Source organism: Silurus meridionalis, chromosome 27 (genome assembly GCF_014805685.1).
Source record: "Silurus meridionalis isolate SWU-2019-XX chromosome 27, ASM1480568v1, whole genome shotgun sequence".
NCBI classification, from domain to species: Eukaryota; Metazoa; Chordata; class Actinopteri; order Siluriformes; family Siluridae; genus Silurus; species Silurus meridionalis.
The window spans coordinates 15,686,687-15,714,166 of record NC_060910.1 but is presented as its reverse complement, the minus strand read 5'-3'; the positions used below and the strand labels follow the sequence as shown (position 1 = coordinate 15,714,166).

The following is a 27,480-nucleotide window of genomic DNA, read 5'->3' as shown; positions in this document are numbered from 1 at the left end:
TTTTCTGAGGACACTTAAAAAGTCCCATCTGTGCTACAGGATATTGGAGAACTTCACTGGAGCATCTTCACTGAATGCATCTCATTGTCTCAATTGCTAAGGGCCAAAGGGCATTATCAAATACTATAAACTATTCACCCTTGTCCTATGGGCAGACACTACAGTAAACAGACTGAACATAGCTTTTTCCCCTGTGGCTGTTACTTTACTGTACAGCTGATCATCATAAATGGTAACAACACACTACTGCATTGTGACTTTCTGTTTTTGCACTGCTTTATCCACTATGCATCTTTGCCCCATCAACAACTTATGTTTATCATTGCACTACTGTATATTTCACCCATATGTATACTGTATATACTGTATCATACATATATTTATACTGGTACATATCTTTATCATGCCATTTGAGCATGTTATCTTCTGACATAAAAGACATATCTTCTCACAAAATTGAGTACACCCCTCGCATTTCATCAACCATTTTAGTATATCTTCTCAATGGACAATACCATAGAAATGAAACTTGGATATATTTTAGATCAGTTAATATGCAGCTTGTAAAGTAGTTTAGATGTATTGTCCTCTGGCAATAACTTAACATACAGCCAGTATTATCAAAATAGCTGGCAACAGAAGTGAGTACACCCTAAGTGATAAAATCTGTAAGTTGTTTAACATTGAACAGCCACATATCCTATTCATCATGTTCATGTTTTTGTCTGCTTGACAGGACCATACAAATTTGTGTTTCTTGTATTAAGCAGTTCAAAATTTGGAGTTGTGAGTACAATTTTCTCAAACTGACCACTGGATGTTCAACATGGTACCTCATGGCAAAGACTCTCTAAGGATTTGAGAACTTGAAATGTTGCTCTCCACAAAGATATGGATGTCTTCACTGACATCTTCAGTATCACCCTGAGCAGAGCTGTTGTTCCTACATGCCTCAACACAATGACCATCAGCCCCATGCTAAAGTCTAAAAGGAAAGAAGTCTAAAGTCTCCTTCCTCAATGACTATTGTTCCATCGCACTTTCACCCATTATAATAAAGTGCTTCAAGAGGCTCATCATGAGGCACACCAAGACCCAGCTACCACCCTCACTAGACCCCATGCAGTTTGCTGCAATTCTTCACTGAACATTGATGGCACCGCTGTGAAAATGTGGAAAGTGAGGACAGCTGAGAAGATCATTCCCTCTCTTCCCTCTATCACAGACATTTACACCACATGCTGCATCTGCAAAGCCAACAGCGTTGTGGACGACCAAACACACCCCTCACACACACTTTTCACTCTCCTACCATTCAGAAAAGAGGCTCCAAAGCATTCGGCCCTCACAACCCGACTGTGTAACAGTTACTTTATTTGAGCTTTATTTAAGTTTCTTTATTTTGCTACAAGATACTCTTAATGACATTGCCTGGGACATGTTTTGGGCTAGTTCTAATGACATAAATACGTTTTATGGATGTAGTGATCAACTTTAACATGCTGGCTGAAGAAGCAGCACATACCACATTTATCAAGACATTTCCCAATCAGAAACCATGGGCTGACAATACCATCCGAATTGCAGTGAACACACATTGCATTTAATGGACTACTTCTGTTGGGTGATGCATGCCTCGATCCTAATTGCACAAGTGCTAGCTCATCGAAAACCATAGCTAAAGTAAGCAAACATGCCCACAATCTTTTCAGGCAAGTAATTACTGTTTCGACCAGAGGAGGTTTGGAAGGCCCTGAAGCGAGTGTACATCAGAAGAGCAGCTGGCAATAATAGTTTTCCAGGTCATGTTCAGACATCCTGTGCTTATCAGCTTGCCGGTTTGTTTACTTGCATCTTCAACTAATCACTTGCAACATCTGTGGTCCCCTCTTGTGTTGAAGAAACTGTAATTATCCCTGCACCAATAAAGAAGAAACCCACCTGCTTGAATGACTATCGGCCCATTGCCCTCTTCAGTTTGCCTATCGTCCTAATTGGTGTACTGAGGATGCCATTTCTCATCCTGCACTATAGGCAATTATGTAAGGCTGCCATTTAATGGCTATAGCTCAGCCTTTAATACCATAGTTCCAGGCAATGATTTCGCTGTCTGATGGCCAAATCTGAAAATCTTAAGAGGAACATCTTTCCACAAGCTATTAGACGATCCTATAAGCCTCTTATGCTCAGTTCTCTCTTAGAACCATACTCATGTTAATATTGCATTTGCACACAACACCTTACATTGTCACTGTTACTGTTTTTTGGTTTGTTATCTTCATACCATTTTGTACTTCCCTTTTGCACATCTAAATATATTTAGACTTTTTTAACTACCACTTTGTCTTTATTTGATGTATTTTCTCATATCTTTTCTTCTTTTCTTTTCTTTTCTTTTCTCATATTTTATATTTATTGTCTCTTTACCTAAAGCACAAATATCCGAGCAGCCAATCAGGTTTACATTTCACTGCAGGTTGTATTCTGTATATAACTTTGTTTGTTACTAATAAAAATCATTACATTTCTCATTATTTTTTGTTCATATGAAATTATATGAAATACATTATGCAGAAAAATACCTGGGGTCAACAGTGCAAAGTAATGGAGAGTGTGTTAGAGAAGTAAAGAAAAGATTGCAGGCAGGGTGGAGTGGGTGGAGAAGAGTGACAGGAGTGATTTGTGATAGTAGGGTATCTGCAAGAATGAAAGGGAAAGTTTATAGGACTGTGGTGAGACCTGAGATGTTGTATGGATTAGAGACAGTGGCATTGAGTAAAAGGCAGGAGGCAGAGCTGGAGGTAGCATAGCTGAAGATGTTAAGGTTTTCGTTGGGAGTGACGAGGATGGACAAGATTAGAAATGAGTTTATTAGAGGGACAGCGCATGTAGGATGTTTTGGTGACAAGGTGAGGGAGGCGAGATTGAGATGGTTTGGACATGTGCAGAGGAAGGACATGAATTATATTGGACGAAGAATGCTGAGGATGGAGCCACCAGGTAGGAGGAAAAGAGGAAGGCCAAGGAGGAGGTTCATGGATGTGGTGAGGGAAGACATGCAGGTAGTTGGTGTGAAAGAGGCAGATGTAGAGGACAGGGTGGTATGGAGACGGAAGATCCGCTGTGGCGACCCCTAATGGGAGCAGCCGAAAGAAGAAGAAGAAGACATTATGCAGAAAAAGAATCTCCCCTTTATTGTTGCTGGAATAATACTATTTTGCATTTCATTATTATAAATGTCTAAAATATACAGGCTTTATCTTTTGTTAGCTGGTTTATATAAATATCACAAACTATTTACTCAGTTGAATTAGGAGGATGAAAAAAGCAGAGCAGTGATTGCTGAAATAACAAATGGACTAATTTGAGCATTGAGCATTTGATACTACTTTCAAACTATCTGCAGCTTTGAAATGTCTTGATACATGTCTTCTTTTATACTTTAACAATTAGGCTTTCATTGATATCTTGGGTTTAAGTATCATGCCTTCTTCAGAACTGGATTTCCAAGCTATTGGTTTTGCTCTTTGTGGTGTGGGGCATGTTTCTTATTAGATAATGATTGAAGTTTATCAGATTAAACTTGAAAATGCAATTCCTAGAAAACCAACATGAGTTGCTGACCACACATCAGTCTGCATTCACTTGAAAGAGAAACATGTGGAACAGTACTAATGTACTGAGGTTTTTGAAGCAGAACTAAGATCAGTCAGATCAGATCAAATAACCACTAATTGATAAATGTTAAAGAAACATTTCAGACTTTAATTCAAACAAAATCACAGATAATATGTAAAGATAAACAGTGTAGGACATTTTAATGTATTATGTACTCTGTACTGCAAAGAAAATTCATCTGTAATGCAAAGGATAATAGAAAACATTAGTTGACTGTGTATCTCTGCCTATCTACTACCTATCATCACCATGCTCTGAATGTACCTTAAAAGTTGTATGACTGTGACAGAGGAAGAGGATGATCAGTAGTTGGTCTAAAAACAAAACCAAACTGAGGCTCTCTATGATCAGATTGAGTGGAGTTCATGATTACTCAGGCAAAAAAGGTCCTTCAGTAAAAGTAGTTGAGGGAAGTAAAAGTCTCCCAGGCTAACATTTTAAGTGCAAACTAGGAGAAAATGGAAGGTGCAGGATGCAGTAGACAAGGTTGTGTCACAGCTTTATCACAAGGCAATATGTCTAAATCCAGGGCAAGGACAGGTGCCAATGGACTAAGTGTAGGCAAGAGCTGCGGTTGAGAAACTCTTTTCCCACAGCATTAGTTCCCACAGCATTAGTCACTAGTAAAGCATGCACAATGAATCTTTAAGTAACTGTGCCAGTGGTTGCCTTAGTGACTACAGTGTAAAATAATTTGTGGTTCTGGTTGGTTTAGACATGTTGGAAAGGCTGTAGGAGGAGTAGGGCCAATTATTCTTACCTTCCCTACTTAAGAATTATCCCCATATTGACCAGCCCAAAGCAACTCTACAAAATGAAATACATTGCGAATATGAATGTTAACATCATAAATTAATTTCTATTCTAATATCCCCCAATAAACAAACTAGCAGTAGATGAGGCTTTGAAGAACTCAATGAGATAATCGGAAGTAATTATAAGAGAAACCAGACTACATGTGTACACTGATGGTAGCAAGTGCAAACACAATTCCAAAAATGTTAATGTTAAATAAAGCTGGCTCAAGCTAAATTTCCTAAAAGTTACTCCACAGAGGTGATTGTCTTTTGTCCCCTTCTGGGACAAGATGGCCCCCACCCCCCGTTTCAATGATGAATTGGCATGACGGCTCGGGCAGGGCCAGCACAGGGGCAGATGTGAAGAGTCCTTGAGTCTCTATAACACCCATTCAGCATCGGAATTCCATGAGAATGCCCGGTGTGTGGAGGTAAGTTGTTGGAGAGGTTGAACTTTAACCCCAGATAAACCTTCTCTTAAAGTTAGAGAACCCAAAGGGGTACATTTTCACAAACGCCTGGAATACCTCTGGAGTGTTGGTGAGGCCAAATGGCATTACCAAGTACTCGTTGTAAACTGAGAATCCCTTTGCCAGATGTGAACTAGATGTAGGCTTTGCATAGGTCCAGCTTAAATGGCCCCTTGTAGGAGTTTGAAGGCTGATGAAATAAGTGGAAATGGGCACCTATGCTTACGGCGGCCAAGAAGTGCAAAACACATTAACAAATTGGAAAACAAATTAGAAAACAAATGAACAAATCCAAAAACAAAATAACATCCAAAAACACATTAACAAATCTGAAAACACAACAACAATTCAGACAAACCGGAAAAGGTAGGTATAGTTTGTGAATGGTCCACCGATCATTGGACGAGACACCTGTCATTCAAGATATACAGGAAGTATGAACGCTTATCACTTTGTTTCTTGTACATGTGTAAAGTTCTCTGTTTACTTTAAACTGTTATTTTGATTAGTGCACCTTAAAATATAAGAAAACATAGTGATACATAGTGATTATCTTTATTTGGTCACAGTGGTGTAAGTCTCTTAAAAATCATAACCACGGTTGTAATGTACTTTATTACGAAAGTACTGTAACACTGCATTGCTAATGCTAAAAGTGATAAATAAAATGGGTCAGATAAGAAACATGCTAGAAACTTTAAAAACAAATGCTGCTGGTGCCTCCCCATTCAATTTCTAGATTTATATCTTTCTCTGAAAGGTCTTTGTAAAGCATTGTGACATGCAAACGTGGGAGGTTTTCCGTTTTCCACTGGCATTAATTTATTACAATTAATTAAACAGTAAGTCTGATGGTAATTAGGAATGGCAACATTTGCATTCAGCAAATAGTTTGCAGGGTTTTTTCTTTTTGCATGGGAGGAAGAACGGGAATCAAGGACCGTCTCGGACCATCTGTGTACATGGCCATGATTAGCATTAAAACAATAGTATCATTCAGGCCATTCACTAAATTTTGATACTCATTTTGCAATTAAAGTTAAATTCTATTAACATTACAAATGAGAGGAATTGTGTAATATGTTTGCACTGGAATCATCCCAGGTTATTTTTTTACTCCAATAAACCCTCTTTTTTCTTTGACACTGCATTTAGAGAACAAATTATTAGTAAATGTGTATGGGGTTAATATTTTCTCCCATTTCATAAAAACACACAGTACTAACATAATTTAGACAAATAAGAAACACATAAGGAGGGGAGAAACTCATTAAATACACCTGATGAAATGACTGTTGTTTTAGAACAACACTAAGACATGTGAGAACTTTTCTACTAAAGCATATTTAAATAAAGCATGTCATTCATTTCCTATTTAACTTGTAATTCCTGTAAAGCTGCTTTGAGACAATGTCTGTTGTGAAAACCGCTACAGAAATAAACTAGACCTGACTTGACTTGACTTGACTATCAGTTCCTACAGCTACATTTAATACAGTGGAAGTTTTTAAAACAGTTTTACACACTTGTTTACCACAGGCTCTTTCTCTCTAGAGACACATGAATGTTCCATTTTTGTTCATAAGCAACAAACTAGGTCATGGAATGGTATGAAGATTTACTTTGACCGAACAAATGTACAGATGTAATACATTATTTACATGAATAGCATTTACACTTAGCATGAAGAACATGTATGGCATTTGGTAGATGCCCTTATCCAGACGGACCTACAGTTATCTTATTCATACAACTGAGCAGTTGAGGGTTAAGGGCCTCAAAGGACCATAAGTTGGTGGTGGAATTTAAACTTATGATATCCTGGTCAGAAGTCTAAAATCTTGACAGATGTTCAGACAGTTTGTTTCTTTAACCCTTCAGCTGAAATACTTTGCCAAGCTTCTTGTAAAACCTGCCAAAGTTGTTTTCATGGGTTGATGGTTTCTTTCTGATCTTGTGATCCAGTTCATTTGCGGTCAATCTAAGTTTATCCTTAGTTCATGAACCTTAGTTCATCCCAGTTACATGGTGTTGAAGTAATCATATCCATGTTGGTTCAGTATTCCTTTCACCCTTTATCCTACATTTACCTACATGTACTGTAAATAGAGTTAGCATGTTCTCCAAATATAAACAGCAGACTTGTGATGTGGAACATGACCTAGCTACATGTTTGATGAACATAATTATCATTAAATAAACTAGTTACATATAAACAAAAGAAAAATGCATGTGAGTCCCAAAAATGATAAAAAAAGGAAAAAATTGTTTATTATTAAAAATATAATAAACTGTATTTCTTAAATAAAACATGCATTCTCAAATTTTTGAACGGAAAATACTTGTTTACAGGAAATTTAAACCGGTTTGCATTTTCCTGAAAGAGTAATAAATTTTCCTGAGTGTACTCTGGCCTTTCTCCTTTATTGTTCTCTCAAGCTTCGGTTTGGGTTTGGCTTCCACGAAAGCATACGGTATTGCATTCATGAATCTGTGGGCACGTGCAATAGTGATTGCAATGGCTCCAGAAAGGGGGATCACAAATCCAAAAGTGAAAAAAAGGCACAGTAAAAGAAAGTCAGACACAGCAAGGCTGAGGTACCAAACACTGTTGACTGTTTTCTTCATCTTATACCCTGTAATCCAGATCACAAACCATATCCAGTGATTCCAAGAACCAAAATAATCGCATTGAATGTTGTGAACAAAACACACAATACATCTGTGCACATATGTTTTGGGGGCACTGAAGAGTCAGGAGTGGAGAAGCCATTATGTCCTGTTGTTTTATATACTTAGAGTGTTTAAAAAAAGACACAAACAAAATAGCTGAAGAAAAAGGGATTATTCAGAATGAATAGGCCATGAAATCTGGGGTTTATTACACATTTTTTTTTGTATTTTATACTTTTTTGTATTTATAGTGATGAGGAAAAATAAGTATTCCCTCTTTCAGTCCTATTATCATTTCAATATTTGGAAATTGTTTCCAAAAAACTTATTCGCTACAGTATTCGCTACAGTGTAAAATCCTTAAAACCATCTGAAAGAAGCTCATTGTAACATGGCTTTAATCAAATTAAATCATGTGCAATAAATATTTTTTGGATTTTACTTTACATTTAAAAGACAGGCTGCAAATTCCTTATGCAGAAGAGTATTGTTGCTCAAATTTTATTAGATTATTATTGCAGTCTTCTAGTTCAAATTGTATTGGTAGATCTCAGATCAAAAAGGTTTTATGTGCCACCTTCTGGTAAGGAACTCTATCAACGTATAAATCATCTGAAATCTGAATTCACCATCATCTGAACTGCACATGTGCTTGTCAAAGACTTTTTCACCACTCAATCTACAAATTGGGTCCAATGACTCAAAACTAAACTTCCTAAACTTGTGAACATGATGGCCAAATCTACAAAGATAGAATTGGTCAGGTCAGGTAGGCACATTACAGAGCCCAGAGTGAGAAGTTCATGGTTACTCATTTAGAAAAGGTGCTTCAGGATAGTGAGTTGAGAGACATATGGTCTTCCGGGCTGGCACTGGAAGTGCAAACTAGGAACAAATGAAAACAAATGGAGTTCTGTTGGGGACAGCAACATCCAGATTGTATTAGTGAATGCAGTTCTAAGAAACCAAACTTGGTAACCACACATAAGTCTCCATTCATTTAAAAAAGGAACCTATGAGTGGAGTGCTGGGTAGCATTTTTAAAGCAGGACTCGGAGCAAACAACTACTGATTGATGAACATTATAGAAACATAAATGATATATAATTTAATAATGCAAAGAAAAATGCAAAACAACAAAACAAAGTAGTGATTGTGTATTGCTGCAAAGAATCTACTACCTACTGTTTTATCACCATGCCCTAAATGTATCCAAAAAGGTTTTATGACTGTGCCACCTTCTGGTGAAAAGCTTTAACAACATATATTTGTTTCTTACATCATTTGTAGTGTTCATGTGTCACAACTCGCACAGCGGTATAGAAAATCAGAATACCTCACCACCTGAGTATCTAGCAGAGCTTCTGAGATTGCAATCTGTCATCATCTACCAGGGGGAAATGCTCAAATCTGACTGCAAACAAGCTTTGCGTGTAATGTCTACTGGCAACCCCAAATTACTGGTAGACGGCTGTGCTGACCTTGGACTTGATAAAACACAGTGGACCAACACCAGCAGATGACATGACTCACCAAACCACCACTGACTGTATAAACTTTACACTGGACCTCAAGCAACTTGGATTCTGTGCCTCTCATCTCTTTATCCAGACTCTGGGACCTTGATTTCCAAGTGAAATGCTAAATTTTCTTTCCTTTCATCTGAAAATACGTTTCTGGCCCACTGAGCAACAGTCCAGTCCTTTTTGTCTATTTCCCAGGTAAGACACCTCTGATGTTGTCTCCGGTTCAGGAGTGGCTTGACACAAGTCTGCTGTAGCCCATGGATACGTCTGTGTGTGGTGGACCTTGAAGCACTGACACCAGCTGCAGTCCACGCTTTGTGAATCTCCCCCAAATTCTTGAATGGGCTTCCTTTCACCTTTTTCTACCACATTTCCTTCCATTCAACTTTTCATTAATGTGCTTGGATACAGCACTCTGTGACCAGCAGCTTCTTTAGTGATGACCTTTTGTGTCTTAACCTCTATGTGCAGGGTGTCAATGGTGTTCTGCTGGACAACTGTCAAGTCAGAAGTCTTCCCCCATGATTGTGTAGCCTGAACCAGATTGAGACACCATTTAAAGGCTCAGAAAACCTTTGCAGGGGTTTACATTTTAATTAGCTGATTAGAGTGACACCACAAGTCTTTTATCTTTTCACAACTTTTTCACAATATTTACTTTTTCTGAGAACTTTTCTGTTTTAGGTTTTCATTAGCTGTAAGCCAAAATCATCAAAATAAAAATAAATAATCACTTGAAATATATCAGTCTGTGTGTGATGAATCTATAAATTATACGAGTTTCACTTTTGTATTGCATTACTAAAATAAACCAACTTTTTAAAATTATTATTCTAATTTATTAGATGCACCTGTAATTAGATACCCCACTTAAAATCAGAGCTACTTAATACATTTAACTATGCCAGTAAAACGACAGCGTTAGACTTCAGTTTTATGTGAAGGAGGTAAATTTTTTTGTCATTTCTTCTCCAACCAACCCTATTATCCTTGGGTTCCCTTGGCTCCAAGCCAATGACCCAGTGATCTCCTGGGAGAGTGACAAGGAACAAATACAATTGTCCTCTAAATGTATCCAGAACTGAATTAAGAACTTTAATCTGCAATGTCGATCTACCTCAGTGGATAGCCCCGAACACAATTTACCTGAAAGATGGTAAATTTTTTTTAAAGAAAAAATTTTTTTCTTTATTTAAAAGAAAGATGGGGGACTAAGACCATGCATTGACTACTGAGGGTTAAACATGGGCACGGTTCAACATTAGAACAGCTGTGTGAGGTGTAGTTAATCACCAAGCTGGACCTCCACAGCACGTAAAACTTCATACAGATAAAGGAAGGAGATGAGTGGAAAACTGCCTTTCATAGCACTGGGGAACACTATGCAAAATGGCTTAACAAACACACCTGTGGTATTCCAAGGATGTATGAACGAGGTCTTTAGGGACCTACTGAACTCATGTGTCCTGGTCTACATTGATGACATCTTGGTATATATTCCCTGATGTATAATCTCCATGTGTGTCATGTTTGATATCCTATCCCACCTGCTGCAGCACCAACTTGTGGTAAAGGTGGGGAAATGTGAATTTCTTAAAGCATCCACCACATTCCTTGGGTATGCTATCAGCCAACAAGGTGTCACGATTGACAACGTAAAAGCAAAGTAATAGCTGTGATATCATGGCCAGCCCTGTCCACCATCAAGGAGCTAAAAATGTTCCTGAGCTTCATAAATTTATACTGATGGTTCATCCGCAACTACAGCATGGTGGCAGCTCCACTCACAAAACTCTACTACAAGCGAAACCCAAGAAGCTTCAGTGGATGGCCAAAGCACAAAGAGCATGAGTTGAAACAGCAGTTTACCACAGCTCCAATCCTGAGACAACCAGACCCAAGCGCACCCTTTAAGGTAGTTGACCGCGTAGAAGAACACCTGGAAGGGTTACCAAAAGGGGGTTCCGTCAAATCTTCCACAGCAGTGTCCCCATCATTCCACCAGAGAAAGTTGTCGCTTGAATTCTAAACATCTCCAGGCCATGGGTTACTTCCTATGTTTAGCCCTTTTATTTCATGCTAATGCTATGCTACTCCTAAAAGTCTTTTATCTCTTGCACATTCCAAGCCTTTAATCTGTTTTATGTTCTAATTTGTGCCCCGACTATTGCCACATTTCTGACTATTCTCCTTGCTTGTGTGTTTTGGTTTTGTTTAGTTTTCGTTATTTTCTTTGTACCGGACATTTACACTTGTTTTTAAAAAACAAATAAAATCAACTCAGATCAGAACCCAAAAAGGTTTCATGACTGTGCCACCTTCTGGTGAGGAACCTTAACAACAATAACTTATATATGCTTATATCATTTAAAGAGTTTGTGCTAGGTTCACAGTCTTTTTCCTCCATGCAGGATTCTGAAGTAAACATACACCACCATCTGAAATTCACCTGTACGTGCCAAAGCCTTTTTTTGTTTTTCCTTAACGGTTTTGGTTTGTTTAGACATGTTGGTGAGGCTGAAGGATGAGTGGGGCTGACTCCGGCACTATGGCTAACCCATTAGGAATTGTTTGATTGTGTACTTAAATGAAGTACACTGCCTCACTATTATTCCAGGCATGTAATTTGAAAGATGTATTGTATTCTAGAGATGAAATACTAATGCTTAAGATATGCATCACTGTTCCAAGGGAGCTTAGATTACAAATATTCAAGAAGTCACTAGAGGTCATGTCAGAGTGGGTCTCAGCAATAATCAAGTCCAATGTCAAAAGTCAAATTTTTTACTGTAACTACATAGTGTCCGTAAGAATGAAATGCTGAGAACAGTATAGTATTTAATAGGAAAAATATGATGGATTAGAGTTTACTGAGTAGTGTAGCAGGAAGGTCACAGTAACACTGGTAGCATTGAAGTATGAATGTGAGCGGAAAACTGTGGTGGGCTGTGCATTTCACATCTAGGCCTTCAGTGGTGTCCTGCCTTTTAATACAATCATTATGACACCATATGATATAAAAACCATGTAACAGAGCACTGCATCACAGGCAAGAAACCCAAAGAACACAATTCAACAAGTCTTCTTTCACTGTAGCCACAGCTGCACCACCTGCATATATCATCTCTAGCAGAAGAATCTTATTTTCATTAAATGACCCCAAGTTTTCCCATGAATTTCTGTGCATTACTACAGTTTTCCTAGGGATTGAAAATAAAGGCATATTGTGTATTTATGTGCAAATTCTAGAAGAAAGAAAATTCAAAAATATAAATGGTTCAAGAAAAAACTTGAACCACGATGTCCAGCTTTCCTTTAAAAGTCTTGTCTTGTAAATATCCTTGTAAGTGTTTCTGCGACCAGATAAGTTTATACTCCTCAGTCATCCATTGTGGAATGAGAAAACAGCTATTAAATCCACACAAATATGTTTGAGCTTATGGAGTTTGCACCAGATACAGTTTGCAAACTCTCACTAGTGCTGACCTGAGAGAAATGCTATGTAAATTAATACTATTTCGAAAAATTTGATACATATTAATGGACAAATATATAATTAAAGGCAAGCAAAGAAAGCCTTATTGGCCATGACGGCCATCACTGACACAAAATGTGTTTATATATAATATTGGGTCACCTGTTCATAAGTATAGTATGTGATTTTTGAGCATTGCATTCCACATTTAGTCCCAATTTGCTCTTGGGTCAATGACGTGATGCCCCCTTTTTCTGTCCGGGTTAATTTTATTTTGCAGAAAAAACAAAAAAATACATAAAAATTTCTCATCTACTTGTTATACCTTCTTCACCTACTAAACCACTCTAACTTCTCCAAATTTTTAATTTTTTCATCATTTTTCTGCTATCCAAAGTGCCAAAACATCATATGGGGCGACCGTCCAGCCTTGACTTTTGTTAGGACAACTGGTTTAAAAACAGTTTAAATGAACTTAAATATATCCCTTTTCCTAGTTGGCATAATTTCAAACATGTTTTACATCCATTGACAAAACTATAAAGCATTTGCACATATATTTCTATCATGATATACAAACGAATGTTGTCAGAATTAAGTTGATTCTATCCATATCATCCGGGGCGACCATCAACAAACCACAATTTTGGGACCTTTATTTTCAAAAACATCTCAAGGATGGGATATTGCATCAGCCAGACACAAGTGAAGACCCCCTGGAAACAACTGTAAGGTAAATCAGTCTCTCTCATATAGTAAGAAAAAGCTGTAATGTCGTAGTCACTTTTGGTCATCATGTGGGGCGACCATCCCAAAACTGTGAATTATAATTTTTTTCCCACAAATCTTTATTTTGATGATAAATTTGATAGTGCTTTGTCACTAGAAAAAGCTAGTTTGGTTTCTGAGGCTAACTGTTAGCCTGTTATACTTGAGTGAACTTGAAAACATCATATGGGGCGACCGAGTATCATGTGGGGCGACCACTGCTGAGTGTTTTAAATGATAGATACATGTCCTATATTTGTAGTTTTCATATTCTATACATCAATTATATACATAGAGTTAATTGTTTAAGCATAATTATTTGTATTTTTTTATCTTTTTTTTTTAAATTCAGCCATTTTCCATTCCTTTTATAGGGATAAACATTTTTTTTTTGTTGAAGTACAATCCTACAGGAAAAATGTAAAAAATAAATAAATAAATAAATAAAAAAACTACACAATGACATTCTATTTATGTGACTATACATGTATTAGTCATTAGAGAGAAGAAAGATGGAGAAGGCAATGTTGGACCTTACACCTCAATCCATAGAGAACACTCTGCCAGATCCAGCAGGTGTAGAAGGAGTGGAGGGGCAGCAAGAGAGTCCAGGGGGGTGTGTGGTGGTGGATGCTCCACCTCAAAATGAGGATTTCCATCCACATATGTCCTCCACACCAGAGAGAAAAGATAGAGAAAAGAAAGCTGAGTAACGTTGTAAACGACTGCAGGCTGAGAAGCATGAATTAAGAAAGCTAAACATAAATCTGAGGAAACAACTTGCAAAGATGAGAAAAGAAAAGGAAAGGGCCAGAAAAGGTGAGACAAGGGGAAAGGATCCTATGCAACACTCTCTGACAGCCTGCGCCATGACGTGCGGGCGGTGTGGGCACATCTAGAGCCCATCTTAGGAGAGCTTCGTGAAACCTTCCCGCAGATCACAACCCTCCACATTCAGAGTGATGGGCCGGTTACACAGTACCGGAATAAAAACAACTTCTACCTCCTCAGTACTGTCCCTTTCCTTTCTGGGTTCACTAAGGTGACCTGGAATTATTCGGAAAAGTCTCATGGGAAAGGGGCCCCAGATGGGATTGGTGGGGCAATAAAAAGAGAAGCAGATCGCTTTGTCCAAAGAGGTGGTGAACTTCAGACACCACAGCAACTCTATGAGATGCTGAACACAAGATTAGGCTCAAGCATTACACACTATTGGGTAAACAGAGAAAGCATTGAAAAGTGTGATGAGCTAACTCCTGACAACTTGGAGGCTGTGAAGGGCACCTTTAAAATACACCAGGTTTGGTCTACCCAGCCTTCACAGATCACTCACAGGACTGTGTCATGCTTCTGTAGGAAAACAGAGAGGAGTCCATGCCCTTGTTACAAGCCCGTAACAGTAGACCTGAGAGTGAGACGCACTGTGTGCAACACTGAGAATCCCCCAAGCTCTCCTCCTCAACCACCTAGGGAAAAAGAAAATCTAGATCTTTGTGGCAAGTTTGTTATTGTCATTTATGATGAAAAGCCTTATGTTGGCCAAGTGCTTGAGGTTGTGGGAAAAGAAGTGCAGGTCAATTGTATGCTACAATCTGGTGACAGAAACCTCTTCATGTGGCCACAAACTGTAGATTAAACTTTCTACTACAGAAAAGATGTGCATGCTGTGATCTCAGAGCCTGAGCCAGCAACATCACGCTTCTCAAAGCTGACTCTCCAAGATTGGGTGAAGTTCAGAAATACCTCAGCTTAGATAAATGCAAGTCGTGTTCATCACTGCCTTATGTGGCTAAATGGGTCCAGAAAAAGAAACTTATTATTTGTGATATTTGAATGTTGAAAGGTTAATTGAGATGCAAGTAGTGTTCATCCCTGTCCAATGAATCAAAAAGGTTCCAAAAAAGAGATTCTTTACTCAGCTTCTTAAGTTCTTGAAGCATTTAATGTGTGTTGCAATAAAAATTATATAATTTTAAATGTTAATGTCCTTCTGATTTGTTATATTTAAATGTTGAAATGTTATTTGAATAAAAAGAGTTAAATTTTTTTTCGTCTTGAACTCTTTTGTGTACATTTTAACTGAAATTTTTATACCTGTGGTTTTCTTATCATTTGGGGCGACCATATGTCATGTGGGGTAACCAACAAATGAATGAATAAATGAATAAATTCATAACCAAATATCCATCAGTTTAGCCTCAAATATTAATCAGTGGTATGCTATTGTTGAATGTGTAATATCTGTATAAATGCTAATTCAGTTTTTTTGCTTTTAAAGTAAAAATCAGTATTGTAACTGGATTATGAGGGAGACTCTGATATTATAGAATAAACATGTGAAATAATGGTTTTCATAAAATGAAAGGGCACTAAAGTTTATCTTTCTTCATCAGTTTATCTACTTACTGATATGAGTTCAACTAGTCTTAATGATACATAAAAATGTGAATTTTGAGATAAATTACAGTTGCCCCAGATGACTTTTTTAAGGCTATGTATTATTAACTTATGTGTAAAAACACTAAAATGTAAATTTTTTTATTTTTCTTTATAAAGGCATGTGTATACTACATTCCAAATGTTTAGAAAATGGCCAAACATATCCATATTTCTGGTATTTTAAAATTGGCCTATTAAAAAGTCTTTGTCAGGGATTCCCCTGCCACGCCCCCCTCAGTAGCTGTCAGGGATTCCCCTGCCACGCCCCCCTCGGCCGCTGTCAGAGATGCACCCTGCCACGCCTTCCTCGGCCGCTGTCAGAGATGCACCCTGCCACGCCCCCCTCAGTAGCTCTCACGGTGCCTCATTATCCCGTGCCTGCCCGATCACCGACAGCTGTGACTCGTTAGGATTCAGACTATATAGACTCACGTTCTCGAGTCACAGGCTGTCGGTTCTTGTATTGTCATGCTGGTGATACCCGTGGCTGCTCGACCGCCAGCATTCCCGCTGGTTCCGTTTTCCCATGGATTACTCTTAGCCGCTGCCGTTTACTTTCGTTTGGACTCAGGTTTTGGTTTGGATTGCTCGTCTCGGCGGACATTCTTGTTTGTTTTCTCGCCTCGGCAGCAGTGAGTGTTTTGCTTGTTGAACTGTTTTGTTTGAAATAAATCGACTATGACTGACTTGCTTCCGCTTCCGCGTCCTGTTCATCAGCCTGACAGAAGAACCGACCAAAACCGGCGGAATCGCCCTCCAGCGATTTCGGCGCGATGGGCGGCAGCGAACCCGCCTCGGTTTTCGCCGGGAATTCCAAGCTGCTTCTCGCGGCTCAAAGCCACAGAAGCCGGAGCATGAAAGCGAGGCCGCGCCCTCGCCAGCGGCGCGAGGATTTCCGGCTCGCTTCTCCGGAAAGGAGAAGAATTGGGCGGGTTTCTGAGGAACATCGGCGAGTATGTGGAGGAAAATTCTTCCCAGTTTTCCTCCGAAAGAGCCAAGATCGCCTTCTGCGTCTCTCTCCTGTCTGGTGATGCTCTCTCTAAAACCAGCAGGATATGGAGCGCCAATGGGGGCAATTTCGGCTCACTCGCCGAATTTTGCGAGCTTCTTCTTGGGATGTGTGGGATGGAGGTGGCGGATCTCCACGACAGTCCCTTTGAGGAGGAAGGAGCTTCGTTCCGTGGTTCTTCAGAGCGCGCGGCTCCGTACCAGGACTCTCCAAGGTGCTCGGCTTCATTTCGTGGTTCTTCAGAGCGCGGGGCTCCGTTCCAGGATTCTCCGAGGTGCTCGGCTTCGTTCCACGGTGCTTCAGAGCGCGCAGCTCCGTTCCAGGATTCTCACTGGTGCTCGGTTCCATCCCTGGGCATCCAAGAACGCGAGGCTCAGTTCCTGGGTTTCCACGGACACATGGCCCTGCCCCTGGGTCAGTACAAGCGCGCTGCTGTGTTCCGGGGTTCTCGTGGACGCTCTGCACCATCTCCGAGCGTCTGCGAGCGCGCCCTGGCATCCCAGCATTCCCATGAGCTGTCCGTGCCGCCACAGAACATCTACAAGCGTGCTGCCCTGTTTCGAGGTTCCCGTGGGCGTGCCTCTCCGCCACAGTGTCTCCAGGAGCGCGCCTCTACGTCACAGACCCGTCACGAGAGCGCCGAGCCGCCACAGACCCGTCACGAGAGTGCCGAGCCCCCACAGACCCGTCACGAGAGAGCCGAGCCGCCACAGACCCGTCACGAAAGAGCCAAGCTGCCACAGACCCGTCACGAGCGCGCCTCTACGCCACAGTGTCTCCACGAGCGCGCCTCTACGCCACAGTGTTTCCACGAGAGAGCCGAGGCGCCACAGACCCGTCACGAGAGAGCCGAGGCGCCACAGACCCGTCACGAGAGAGCCGAGGCGCCACAGACCCGTCACGAGAGAGCCGGGCCGCCACAGACCCGTCACGAGAGAGCCGGGCCGCCACAGACCCGTCACGAGAGGCGGGCCGCCACAGACCCGTCACGAGGCGCGGGCCGCCACAGAGCCATCACGAGGCGCCGGGCGCCACAGAGCCGTCACGAGGCGCGGGCCGCCACAGAGTAAATCACGAGGCGCGGGCCGCCACAGAGTCGTCACGAGAGTGCCGGGCCGCCACAGAGTCCCACAGAGAGCTCGCTCCCGGTCCAGAGTCCCACAGAGAGCTCGCTCCCGGTCCAGAGTCCCACAGAGAGCTCGCTCCCGGTCCAGAGTCCCACAGAGAGCTCGCTCGGTCCAGAGTCCCACAGAGAGCTCAGGCCGCGAAGGGGTCGTCGTACCGCCGCCTGGCGCGAAGGGGTCGTCGTACCGCCGCCTGGCCGCGAAGGGGTCGTCGTACCGCCGCCTGGCCGCGAAGGGGTCGTCGTACCGCCGCCTGGCCGCGAAGGGGACGTCGTACCGCCGCCTGGCAGCGAGGGCGTCTTACAGCCGCAGCGCAAAAGGCGGCGACGGCTCGCCCCCGGGCTCCACAGAAGGCGAAGGCTCGCCCCCAAGTTCTCCTCAGGGCGAAGGCTCGCTCCCAAGTTCTCCTCAGGGCGAAGGCTCGCCCCCAAGTTCTCCTCAGGGCGAAGGCTCGCCCCCAGGTTCTCCTCAGGGCGAAGGCTCGCCCCCAGGTCCTCCTCAGGGCGAAGGCTCACCCCAGGTCCTCCTCAGGCGGCGGCTGCCCCAGGTCCTCCTCAGGCGGCGGCTGCCCCAGGTCCTCCTCAGGTCGACGGATCGCCTCCAGGTCCTCTTCAGGTCGACGTCGGGCCTCCAGGTCCTCTTCAGGTCGACGTCGGGCCTGCAGATCCTCCTCAGGGCGACGTCGGGCCTCCAGGGTCCCCGCAGGCGGCGTCGGGCCTCAGGGTCCCGCAGGCGACGTCGGGCCTCAGGGTCCCGCAGGCGGCGTCGGGCCTCCAGGGTCCCCGCAGAGCAACGTGGGACCTCCAGGTCCCCCTAACGCCGGCAGAGCTCTCCAGAGGCCCTCCGAGGGTGTCGTTCCGGTTCAACGTCCGAGCTCTCCAGAGGCCCTCCGAGGGGGTCGTTCCGGGTCAACGCCAGAGCGCTCCAGCGGCCCTCCGAGGGTGTCATTCCGGATCAACGTCAAGGCTCTCCAGAGGCCCTACGAGGGTGTCGTTGCGGTTCAACGTCCTGCCGAGGGTGCCTCTGTGTTCCTGGTCTCCGTGGAGGACGTCTCTCCGCTCCAGGTCTCCAGGGAGGTTGTCTCTCCGCCTCCTGTCTCCGCCAAGGTCGTCGCTCGGCCTCCTGTCTCCGTCGAGGGCGTCGCTCGGCCTCCTGTCTCCGTCGAGGGCGTCGCTCGGCCTCCTGTCTCCGTCGAGGGCGTCGCTCGGCCCCTTGTCTCCGCCGTGGACGTCGCTCGGCCCCTTGTCTCCGCCGTGGACGTCGCTCGGCCCCTGGTCTCCGCCGTGGACGTCGCTCGCCCCCTGGTCTCCGCCGTGGACGTCGCTCGGCCCCTGGTCTCCGCCGTGGACGTCGCTCGGCCCCTGGTCTCCGCCGTGGACGTCGCTCGGCCCCTGGTCTCCGCCAAGGGCTTGGCTCAGCTTCCGGTCTTTTCAAGGGTCGCTGGCCCGTTCCTGATCCCGGCCAAGAAGGCTGCTGTGCCCTGGGCCCCTTCCGATCCTCCCCTGCTCTGCTGCGATGCTCACAGGGCCTCCTTTGTCCCGGGTCGGTTGGGGAGGCCTTCCTCAGAGTGCCCCGGCCCGCCTGGCGTTGGTGGGTTTTGGGGCGTCGGGTGCCGCCCCTGGAGGGGGGGGTTATGTCAGGGATTCCCCTGCCACGCCCCCCTCAGTAGCTGTCAGGGATTCCCCTGCCACGCCCCCCTCGGCCGCTGTCAGAGATGCACCCTGCCATGCCTTCCTCGGCCGCTGTCAGAGATGCACCCTGCCACGCCCCCCTCAGTAGCTCTCACGGTGCCTCATTATCCCGTGCCTGCCCGATCACCGACAGCTGTGACTCGTTAGGATTCAGACTATATAGACTCACGTTCTCGAGTCACAGGCTGTCGGTTCTTGTATTGTCATGCTGGTGATACCCGTGGCTGCTCGACCGCCAGCATTCCCCGCTGGTTCCGTTTTCCCCATGGATTACTCTTAGCCGCTGCCGTTTACTTTCGTTTCGGACTCCAGGTTTTGGTTTGGATTGCTCGTCTCGAGCGGACATTCTTTGTTTGTTTTCTCGCCTCGGCAGCAGTGAGTGTTTTGCTTGTTGAACTGTTTTGTTTGAAATAAATCGACTATGATTGACTTGCTTCCGCTTCCGCGTCCTGTTCGTCAGCCTGACAGTCTTATCCGTCAATGACCTCTTATAATTCCCTCCACTCTTCTGGGAAAGATGTTCCACTAGATTTTGGAGTGTGCTTATGGATATTTGTATATCAGCCACAATAGGAGTAGGAAAGGCAGGTACTGATGAGGAGACCTGTGGTGCAGGTCATTCTTGGAGCACACAGGGACAGAATTCTTGGCACATTGAAGAAAACTGTAATAACATTTGCAAGTGATTAGAATAAACTCAACATCTACAGATTGCCATCGCTATCTAAATGCAGACTTGGTCTCGAAAACTCATTGAGTTGATCTTTAGGTTAAAATCTGGAATGACACATTTGGATCTTTGCCCTCATAAAAAATAAACATAGAGCAGTTCCTTATACTCCCAGTCCCAGTTTACTCTGGTTAGTTAACTGAGGTAATCCAGTCAATTATTGAAGGGGTGAACATCAGAAAAAGAAATAAAATGTTATGCTTGGATAAATTTGGTAGCAATTTTATTACCTATTAGGTAATGTAACACGTATTCATACCGAAATATTTCAGTACAGGGCTTTCAGTTCAGTATACACGTACTGAACGTAATCCTTTTTACGTGCACCACATAGTTAAAATCTGAGTTCCCTCAGGAACGTATTGTGGTGGACAGCAAGTTTGTTTAGTCTCCGCCTTGCATTTTGAGTGCACTTTTAAAATAATTATTATAATTAAACTTGAAAACATGAACAACAATGCCAAGGGTATATATATATAAAAAAAAAAAAAAAGAAACTAAAAGAAACGCTAAGAAAAATACATAGTCCTAGCGTTAACAGCTAACCAGGAAGTGACTAGCGGCTAAATCTAGCACTATGGAATCTTTAACATTTTATGTCCAACTTCAAGAATTTCTCTTAAAAGGTGAAAATCCTGACAATTCTTGAAGTAAATGAATAAATTAGGGGAGGAATTAGGTTAAAGTTATGTTTGTTAAAATAAGTAGATCATTAGAAAATTCAATATTACACACAAATACACACACACACACACACACACCTAGTTACATACACGTGTATTACCCAAATGGGGTCTAACAAATGTATTATCTATTTGTTGAATTTTATTTAATCAATTTAATCCGTGCCAATTTAATTGAATTTTGTGTACCATTACACCTCCATCAACCACATTATTATTTTATAATTTTATGATTTTTGTATCCTTTATATATATATATATATATATATATATATATATATATATATATATATATATATATATATATATATATATTTTTTTTTTATCCTAAGCAACTCAAAAACATCCCAGATTGGACTCCAAGATGTTACAAAATGGTGGAGCCAGATGATTAGAGTTTAGCCTGGCTCAGATGCCCACTTGCTTTCTGCATTTCTGCTTCCTCAAACATCATATCTAACACACTTTGAATGAAGCTGGTCATTGTACATAATAATTCAACGTGTATGTGAATATTCAAGGTGCTGCATATTAACAAAACAACAGATGTGCAGTATGTAAATCAAAAGTAATGTTATTAATGTGTAATTTAATTATTAAATATATATAAAAAAAGGAAATACTGTATATGAAGGAGGTTAGATGAAGTATATACAACTGATATGTGCATTATAACCAGTAGGTGTGAGTAGAGGGTTGCAAACTCCTTCTAGAGTAACCTTTTAAATACAGTATAAGTAATTCATTAAAAGCAACACCAATTTAAAGAAAGAATAAAAAATGTATCTAGTTTTAAACTAATCACACAAATTTTGGAAACACCTTGTATTTTTTGAGAGACACATGCATGTTCCTTTTGTTTCCATGCAATATACTGTTATTTAAGGGTATTTATTTTCATCAAACTGTCACCTTAGGTACAGTAGATTTTGAATAAAATACCATCCAAAGGTTAATATTTGAAGAGCATGCTAACTTTTCTATGCTTGTAGGTTAAATGTATATGGTTATTTATATATGCTATCTCTGGGAGAAACATTCGTAAGCATGGCATTAGATTCTATTATTAGCTGACGATACACATTTGTATATTTCAGCAAAGCCAGATGAGAGATGTTGAGGAAGATGTAAAAAAAAAATTTTGAGACACCGGGAAATAAAAAATAACCTTAAATAAAAACAGAATGCAATGATTTGCAAATTTCATAAATCCATATCCGAATTTTGCCTCTAATCCCAGATGTGCCTCCAGTATTTCAGTTTTGCAACTCTTTACCCTTTAGCATACAAGAATAAAGAAGTAAAACATTGATAGTATTCTTCAAATATTGTTCATTCAAATTTATTTCGTGCACTATCCGGTTACCACAACAAGCATATTTGGGCACAAATACTAAACCAGATCTAAAATGAAATCTGAAAGGAAGTGCAATCTGATTCCCACCAGCTCATTTATTTGCCCTATGTAGCAGGATTATAAAAACATTATGTAAAAGAGAAGTAAAAATTGTGTCATGATATAAAAAAAAAGTAAAATACATGATTACATTTTGTTTAAAGTCAGACTGACATGTACAATCACATAGTTAAGAACAAAGCTACATTCATGTAAGCTTGATTGAATAATGAATAAAGTATAAATGTACCAACATACGAGTCTTATCGATAGAACACAAAGTATACATCTTTTACTTTGCAATGTATGAATACACAATCAATGAATAAAGAAAAGCACTGTTTTGTTAGTCCTTTAAAAAATATTCATTTCGATTGATCAGTCAGATGACTGTCTGTGGCTGTGTCATCCACTTCATTTTCAAGTCCTGACTCACCAAAAAATAAATTACTGGGTTAACACAGCAGTGAGCTGCAGCAAGAACAGTGGCTATAGGTAATCCATATGACTGACCCTCAAAATTTTGAAATGCCTGTAGAAGCCCCATGAATAGCAGGGGAGTCCAGCAGACAAAATACACCATTTTTATCAAACATGTGATTTGGTTCAAAATTTTCCCCATCCTTTGACGCCGACAACATGAACAGATGGCAGTCAGAAATGCAGGTATCAGAATTCCAAGTAAAAACCTATAAAAAACTACAACCCTCAGGTATCTTTTACCATCTTCAGTCATTACTTCATCAAAAAGATCATAGTCATCGATGCACTCCTGTCCTAGGGTTGTGTACCGAAGCTCTCGGGAGTACAAAGACGGAATGCCAAGGACCGCTGCAAATGTCCAGGAGCACAGAATCATGATCATGACTACTGATGAATGCTGGAATGAAAACCATTTGCATTTGATTTTCCCAATGCCGTCAATGGCGCTCCATAGAGAGAGTATACCAGCTGTGGAGAACAAGCTGACGTAAAATATATAGGATAAGACTTTGCACAAAATTGCTCCATAGTGCCAGTTGAAGTGGTACCAACTATAGAGAATCTGCAAAGGCAGGAATCCTGAGCAGATCAAGTGGGTCACAGCTAATGCAATGACCCATTTTGCTGTGTCAGACTTGTGGTGGTACAACATGCCTGCAACAATGACTAAAAAGTTGAGAACCAGCCCAAGGCTGCAGATGATGAGAAATCCAATAAAGTATAGCATTCTGATTGTAATCAGGTACTTATTCCTCTCAGTCCCACTTTCGTAGTCATTGTCTGTAGTATTGTTGGACATCTTGGCAAGTCTAATAAAAGAAATTGAAATAAAGACGGGTAAATATGTGATGTTTTTTTTCTTATTGCTCTTCCAAGCCATTTAACAAACTCTCATTGATGTCAGAGGAAAGAAAGAGAACACTTCTGTATTGGTATCTAGGCATGACTCCTGTAATCATTATGCAGTCTGCATTTGATCAATTTAATTGATTGAAAAATGCTCAATAAAATCCACAACAGAACAAAAAAAGATTTTTTGCACATCTTCACTCTCTTGCTTGCTTTTCATTTGAATGTCATGCAAAGTAATCTCAAATATTCTTACCTGGGACAAATAAAGCCTGTCAGAAGTGCTTAGCAATGGTGTGTCTCCAAAACTGAAAGTGAACTGTTTCACAGTTCGCATGAAGAATAGTAAACTTTCTACTCTTCCCTCCCCCTTCTCTCTTCCATAAAAACTTTCATGAAAGGACTGAGCCAAGCAACATTCCACTCACCAGTTTCAAAAAGGAAGGTTTTTTTGCATCAAAAAAATAAAGTATGGGATAAGGCACACTCTTTAGGCTTTATAGATCATTTTATCTGCTGTCGAAATGTATTTAGGTACATTTTAACTTATTTTTTCTGACTTTCTAAAATTAAACCAGATGCATCCGATTTTGGAGTTTCAATCATTGATTTCTCTCATCCATTTTAGTTGAGATTTGTTCAATAGCTTTCAGAAGTAAAGAAATCTGTGTGCATTTGGATGAAATGAATAAAGAGCATGCAGAACTCCCCCCACACAGTAACATGAGCGTAGGACTTACCCGAAGTGATCCTGGCTGTTTTGCTCTGTGAACATGCTAATTCCCAAAACTCTAGAGCACGGTTTATATAAACTCAAAAACACGTTTTACACACATAAAGGAACATTTAACGTCCTGCGTGAAAGAGACCCTGTTTGGTCTTGACATCTTTTTGTGTTTCTAAAAAAAAACTAATAAAACAATAAAACTTAAATAAGACTACATCAATGTCATGTAAAACAAGGTTATGGGTGTTTAAAATGCTATTCGAATAAAAATGGAATTGAATTGAATTGAATTTAATGAACTTTAAACGTTGAAAACATAGAATAGCTAACAAAATTACCCTAACACTAACCAAACATAAAAGAAAAACATAAAGGAACAAGAATCATAACTAAAAACATGGAGCATGAAGTGGGATAAAAAAACATGGCACCACAACAATTGTGAGATGATGGGGAAAAAAGCAAAGAGAATGAGAAATGTGTGCAAACAAATCTAATGATTTCGATGATTTGGGAAACGTAAACCAGGAAAGAGACACTCCTCTGATGCACAGATCACAACACAAACAAACCCTTCCTAGGGGGTCCTGGCCACCTGAAAAATGTTCCCTGCACTGTATAAGTCATTGCATGCGTTGCCCAATGGTAAGGCATATCTGCTCCTTGAAGCTATTGGGACATGCAACATAAGGAGTGAAACATGTGAAAGAAAAACAACATCCTCACCCGAGTTTAATGGTGGCGTTAAATCTTTACCAGAGCTAGATGGCAGTATGAGGTCCTGACCCAGGCACAGAGGAAGGGCAAGTCAGGGAGGTTGCATGAAGTTCTGGTTTCATGGATAAGTGACATCCTCATTAGGACAACAAACCTGATCAACATATGCAGCTGGGCAGGGAAGCAAAGCAGAAGGTGGCACACCATCATCACTCAATCAAGAGGCCAAGAGATGTCCTCAATAGGTCAAACAGGGAAAGTGACCCCCTCAGCAAGACAGAAAGCCTGAGTGACACTCTTGGTAGTGCACTTCTTATTCTTCCTTCGGCTTCTCCCATTAGGGGTCGCCACAGCGGATCATCCGTCTCCATACCCCCCTGTTCTCTACATCTGCCTCTTTCAAACCAACTACCTGCATGTCTTCCCTTACCACATCCATAAACCTCCTACTTGGTCTTCCTCTTTTCCTCCTTCCTGGTTGCTCCATCCTCAGCATTCTTTCACCGATATACCCCATGTTCCTCCTCTGCACATGTCCAAACGATCTCAATCTCGCCTCCCTCACCTTGTCTCCAAAACGTCCCACATGCGCTGTCCCCCTAATAAACTCTAATCCTGTCCATCCTCCTCACTCCCAACGAAAACCTCAACATCTTCGGCTCTGCTACCTCCAGCTCCACCTCCTGTCTTTTACTCAATGCCATTGTTTGCTGAACCATACAATATTGCAGGTCTCTCCACAGTCCTAATATTAGAAATACATGTTATACTTATTAACTGTTTCTCTAAATTCCTTCCGTACATTTTGTAAAGGCCATTTTTATTCCTTTCACGTGTGACACAAAGGCAGGGGACACCAAGGGAGATGTGGTAGGATGTAGCAACATGTGCATTAACATTTGAGTAGGAGGGCAAGGAATTTGAGTGGTTGTTTTGCAGTTTGCCTTCAAATCTGGGTTTCAGCACCACTGCAGAACTCCCAAGACGTGCAGGTGTGGATGAAGATTTATTAAACAACAGACTGTTAACTATGGATCTAAAAAAAAAAAACATCAACACATTCAAATGAACAAAACAGAAACAAAGTAGCAGTTCTTAAGACAGAAACATTAGATTTTAGCTTCTGGTTTGTCTGCCAGCTGATTTTCCCTCACAGGAAATACAGTATTCCAACTTCTACTAATGCTCTTAATCGTTTCATTGCGAACACCAAACTTCATTGTCAAGCCAAACTGGTGAATCCAATGAAGAAGCGAATACTTCTTCACCAACCCAGCCAACATGTCCATGTAGGCCCCACATGGGTTTTATCTGGGTTATATGGGCATCATGTGGGCATGGGGTCAGAGTGGGCAATTTAATGGGCTGAATGTGGGCCCCAGCTTAGTCAGGGTTGTGGGCCCCAGTTAGGTTGCCCATTTTGTTTATTTGAGGGTCCTGTATGGGCCACATTTGGGCTATATTTATCTATATTATTCATGATAAATTCAATTAATATGTTTTTTTTGCGTGTTTTATATCATCGAAACAATTTTCTTTTATATATATTAACAATAACATAGTTAAAATGTGACCTTTAGTTTAAAAAATTAAATTAAATTAAATAAATAAAGAAAGAAAGAATCGGTTGTGCAGCTCACAGAGTCTCCCATTGGCTCCTGTGTTCCCGCCTTCTGATTCTGAAGAAACGGTCGTCACTCACTACTACTGGAGCACCTGACCTGACCTGAATAACCTGACCTGACCTGACCTGACCTGACCTGACCTGACCTCTGTCATGGTAAGAAATGATCTTTTGTTTTAAATTAATCACATTTTCTGTTTGCTTTTATTTAATTTTATACTTCTGAAAGCTCAGTGGTTAAGGCATTGGGCTTTGGATCAGAAGATCACAGGTTTAAATCCCACCACCACCAAGCTGCCACTGCTGGGCCTTTGAGCAAAAGCCCTAAAAAACCCTCCCCTGCTCAGTTGTAAGTCACTCTGGATAAGGGCGTCTGCCAAATGCCGCAAATGTAAATGTAAATGTAAATTAATGTTACAGGCACGATATAACGAAGGTAAGTGTGGAGAGTGAACTGGTTTACCTCAGAGATAAACACCTGTGGAGAACTGAATATTCTTAACAGTTAGCAGATAACTAGGACATTGTCTACTAAAATGTGGAAATAACGACTTTTCAAACCATTTTCACCCGTGTTTTCTCCATATAGTGTCCTCATGATAACAGGAGGGTGAATACAAT

General features: G+C 41.4%; 2 protein-coding genes across 2 annotated transcripts in view; both read right to left on the bottom strand.

Moving 5' to 3' along the window:
* LOC124380355 (C3a anaphylatoxin chemotactic receptor-like) overlaps window positions 1–27,480 on the bottom strand; it is a 60,906-nt gene that overhangs the window by 14,558 nt on the left and 18,868 nt on the right. The window lies entirely within an intron of this gene.
* On the bottom strand, window positions 22,390–24,727 carry LOC124380356 (chemerin-like receptor 1). The gene is made up of 2 exons (XM_046841242.1): window positions 24,532–24,727; window positions 22,390–23,751 (listed from the first exon to the last, which is right to left on the bottom strand). The coding sequence occupies exons 1-2, from the start codon at window positions 24,564–24,566 to the stop codon at window positions 22,842–22,844; spliced, it is 945 nt and encodes a 314-aa protein (XP_046697198.1). The 5' UTR covers window positions 24,567–24,727; the 3' UTR covers window positions 22,390–22,841.

Coding starts and splice junctions, on each gene's coding strand:
- LOC124380356 (XM_046841242.1), bottom strand. CDS start 24,566: ATGTTCACAGAGCAAAACAGCCAGGATCACTTCGG. Junction 23,752..24,531: donor AACAGCCAGGATCACTTCGG/GTAAGTCCTACG, acceptor TTCTTTTATTAG/ACTTGCCAAGATGTCCAACA.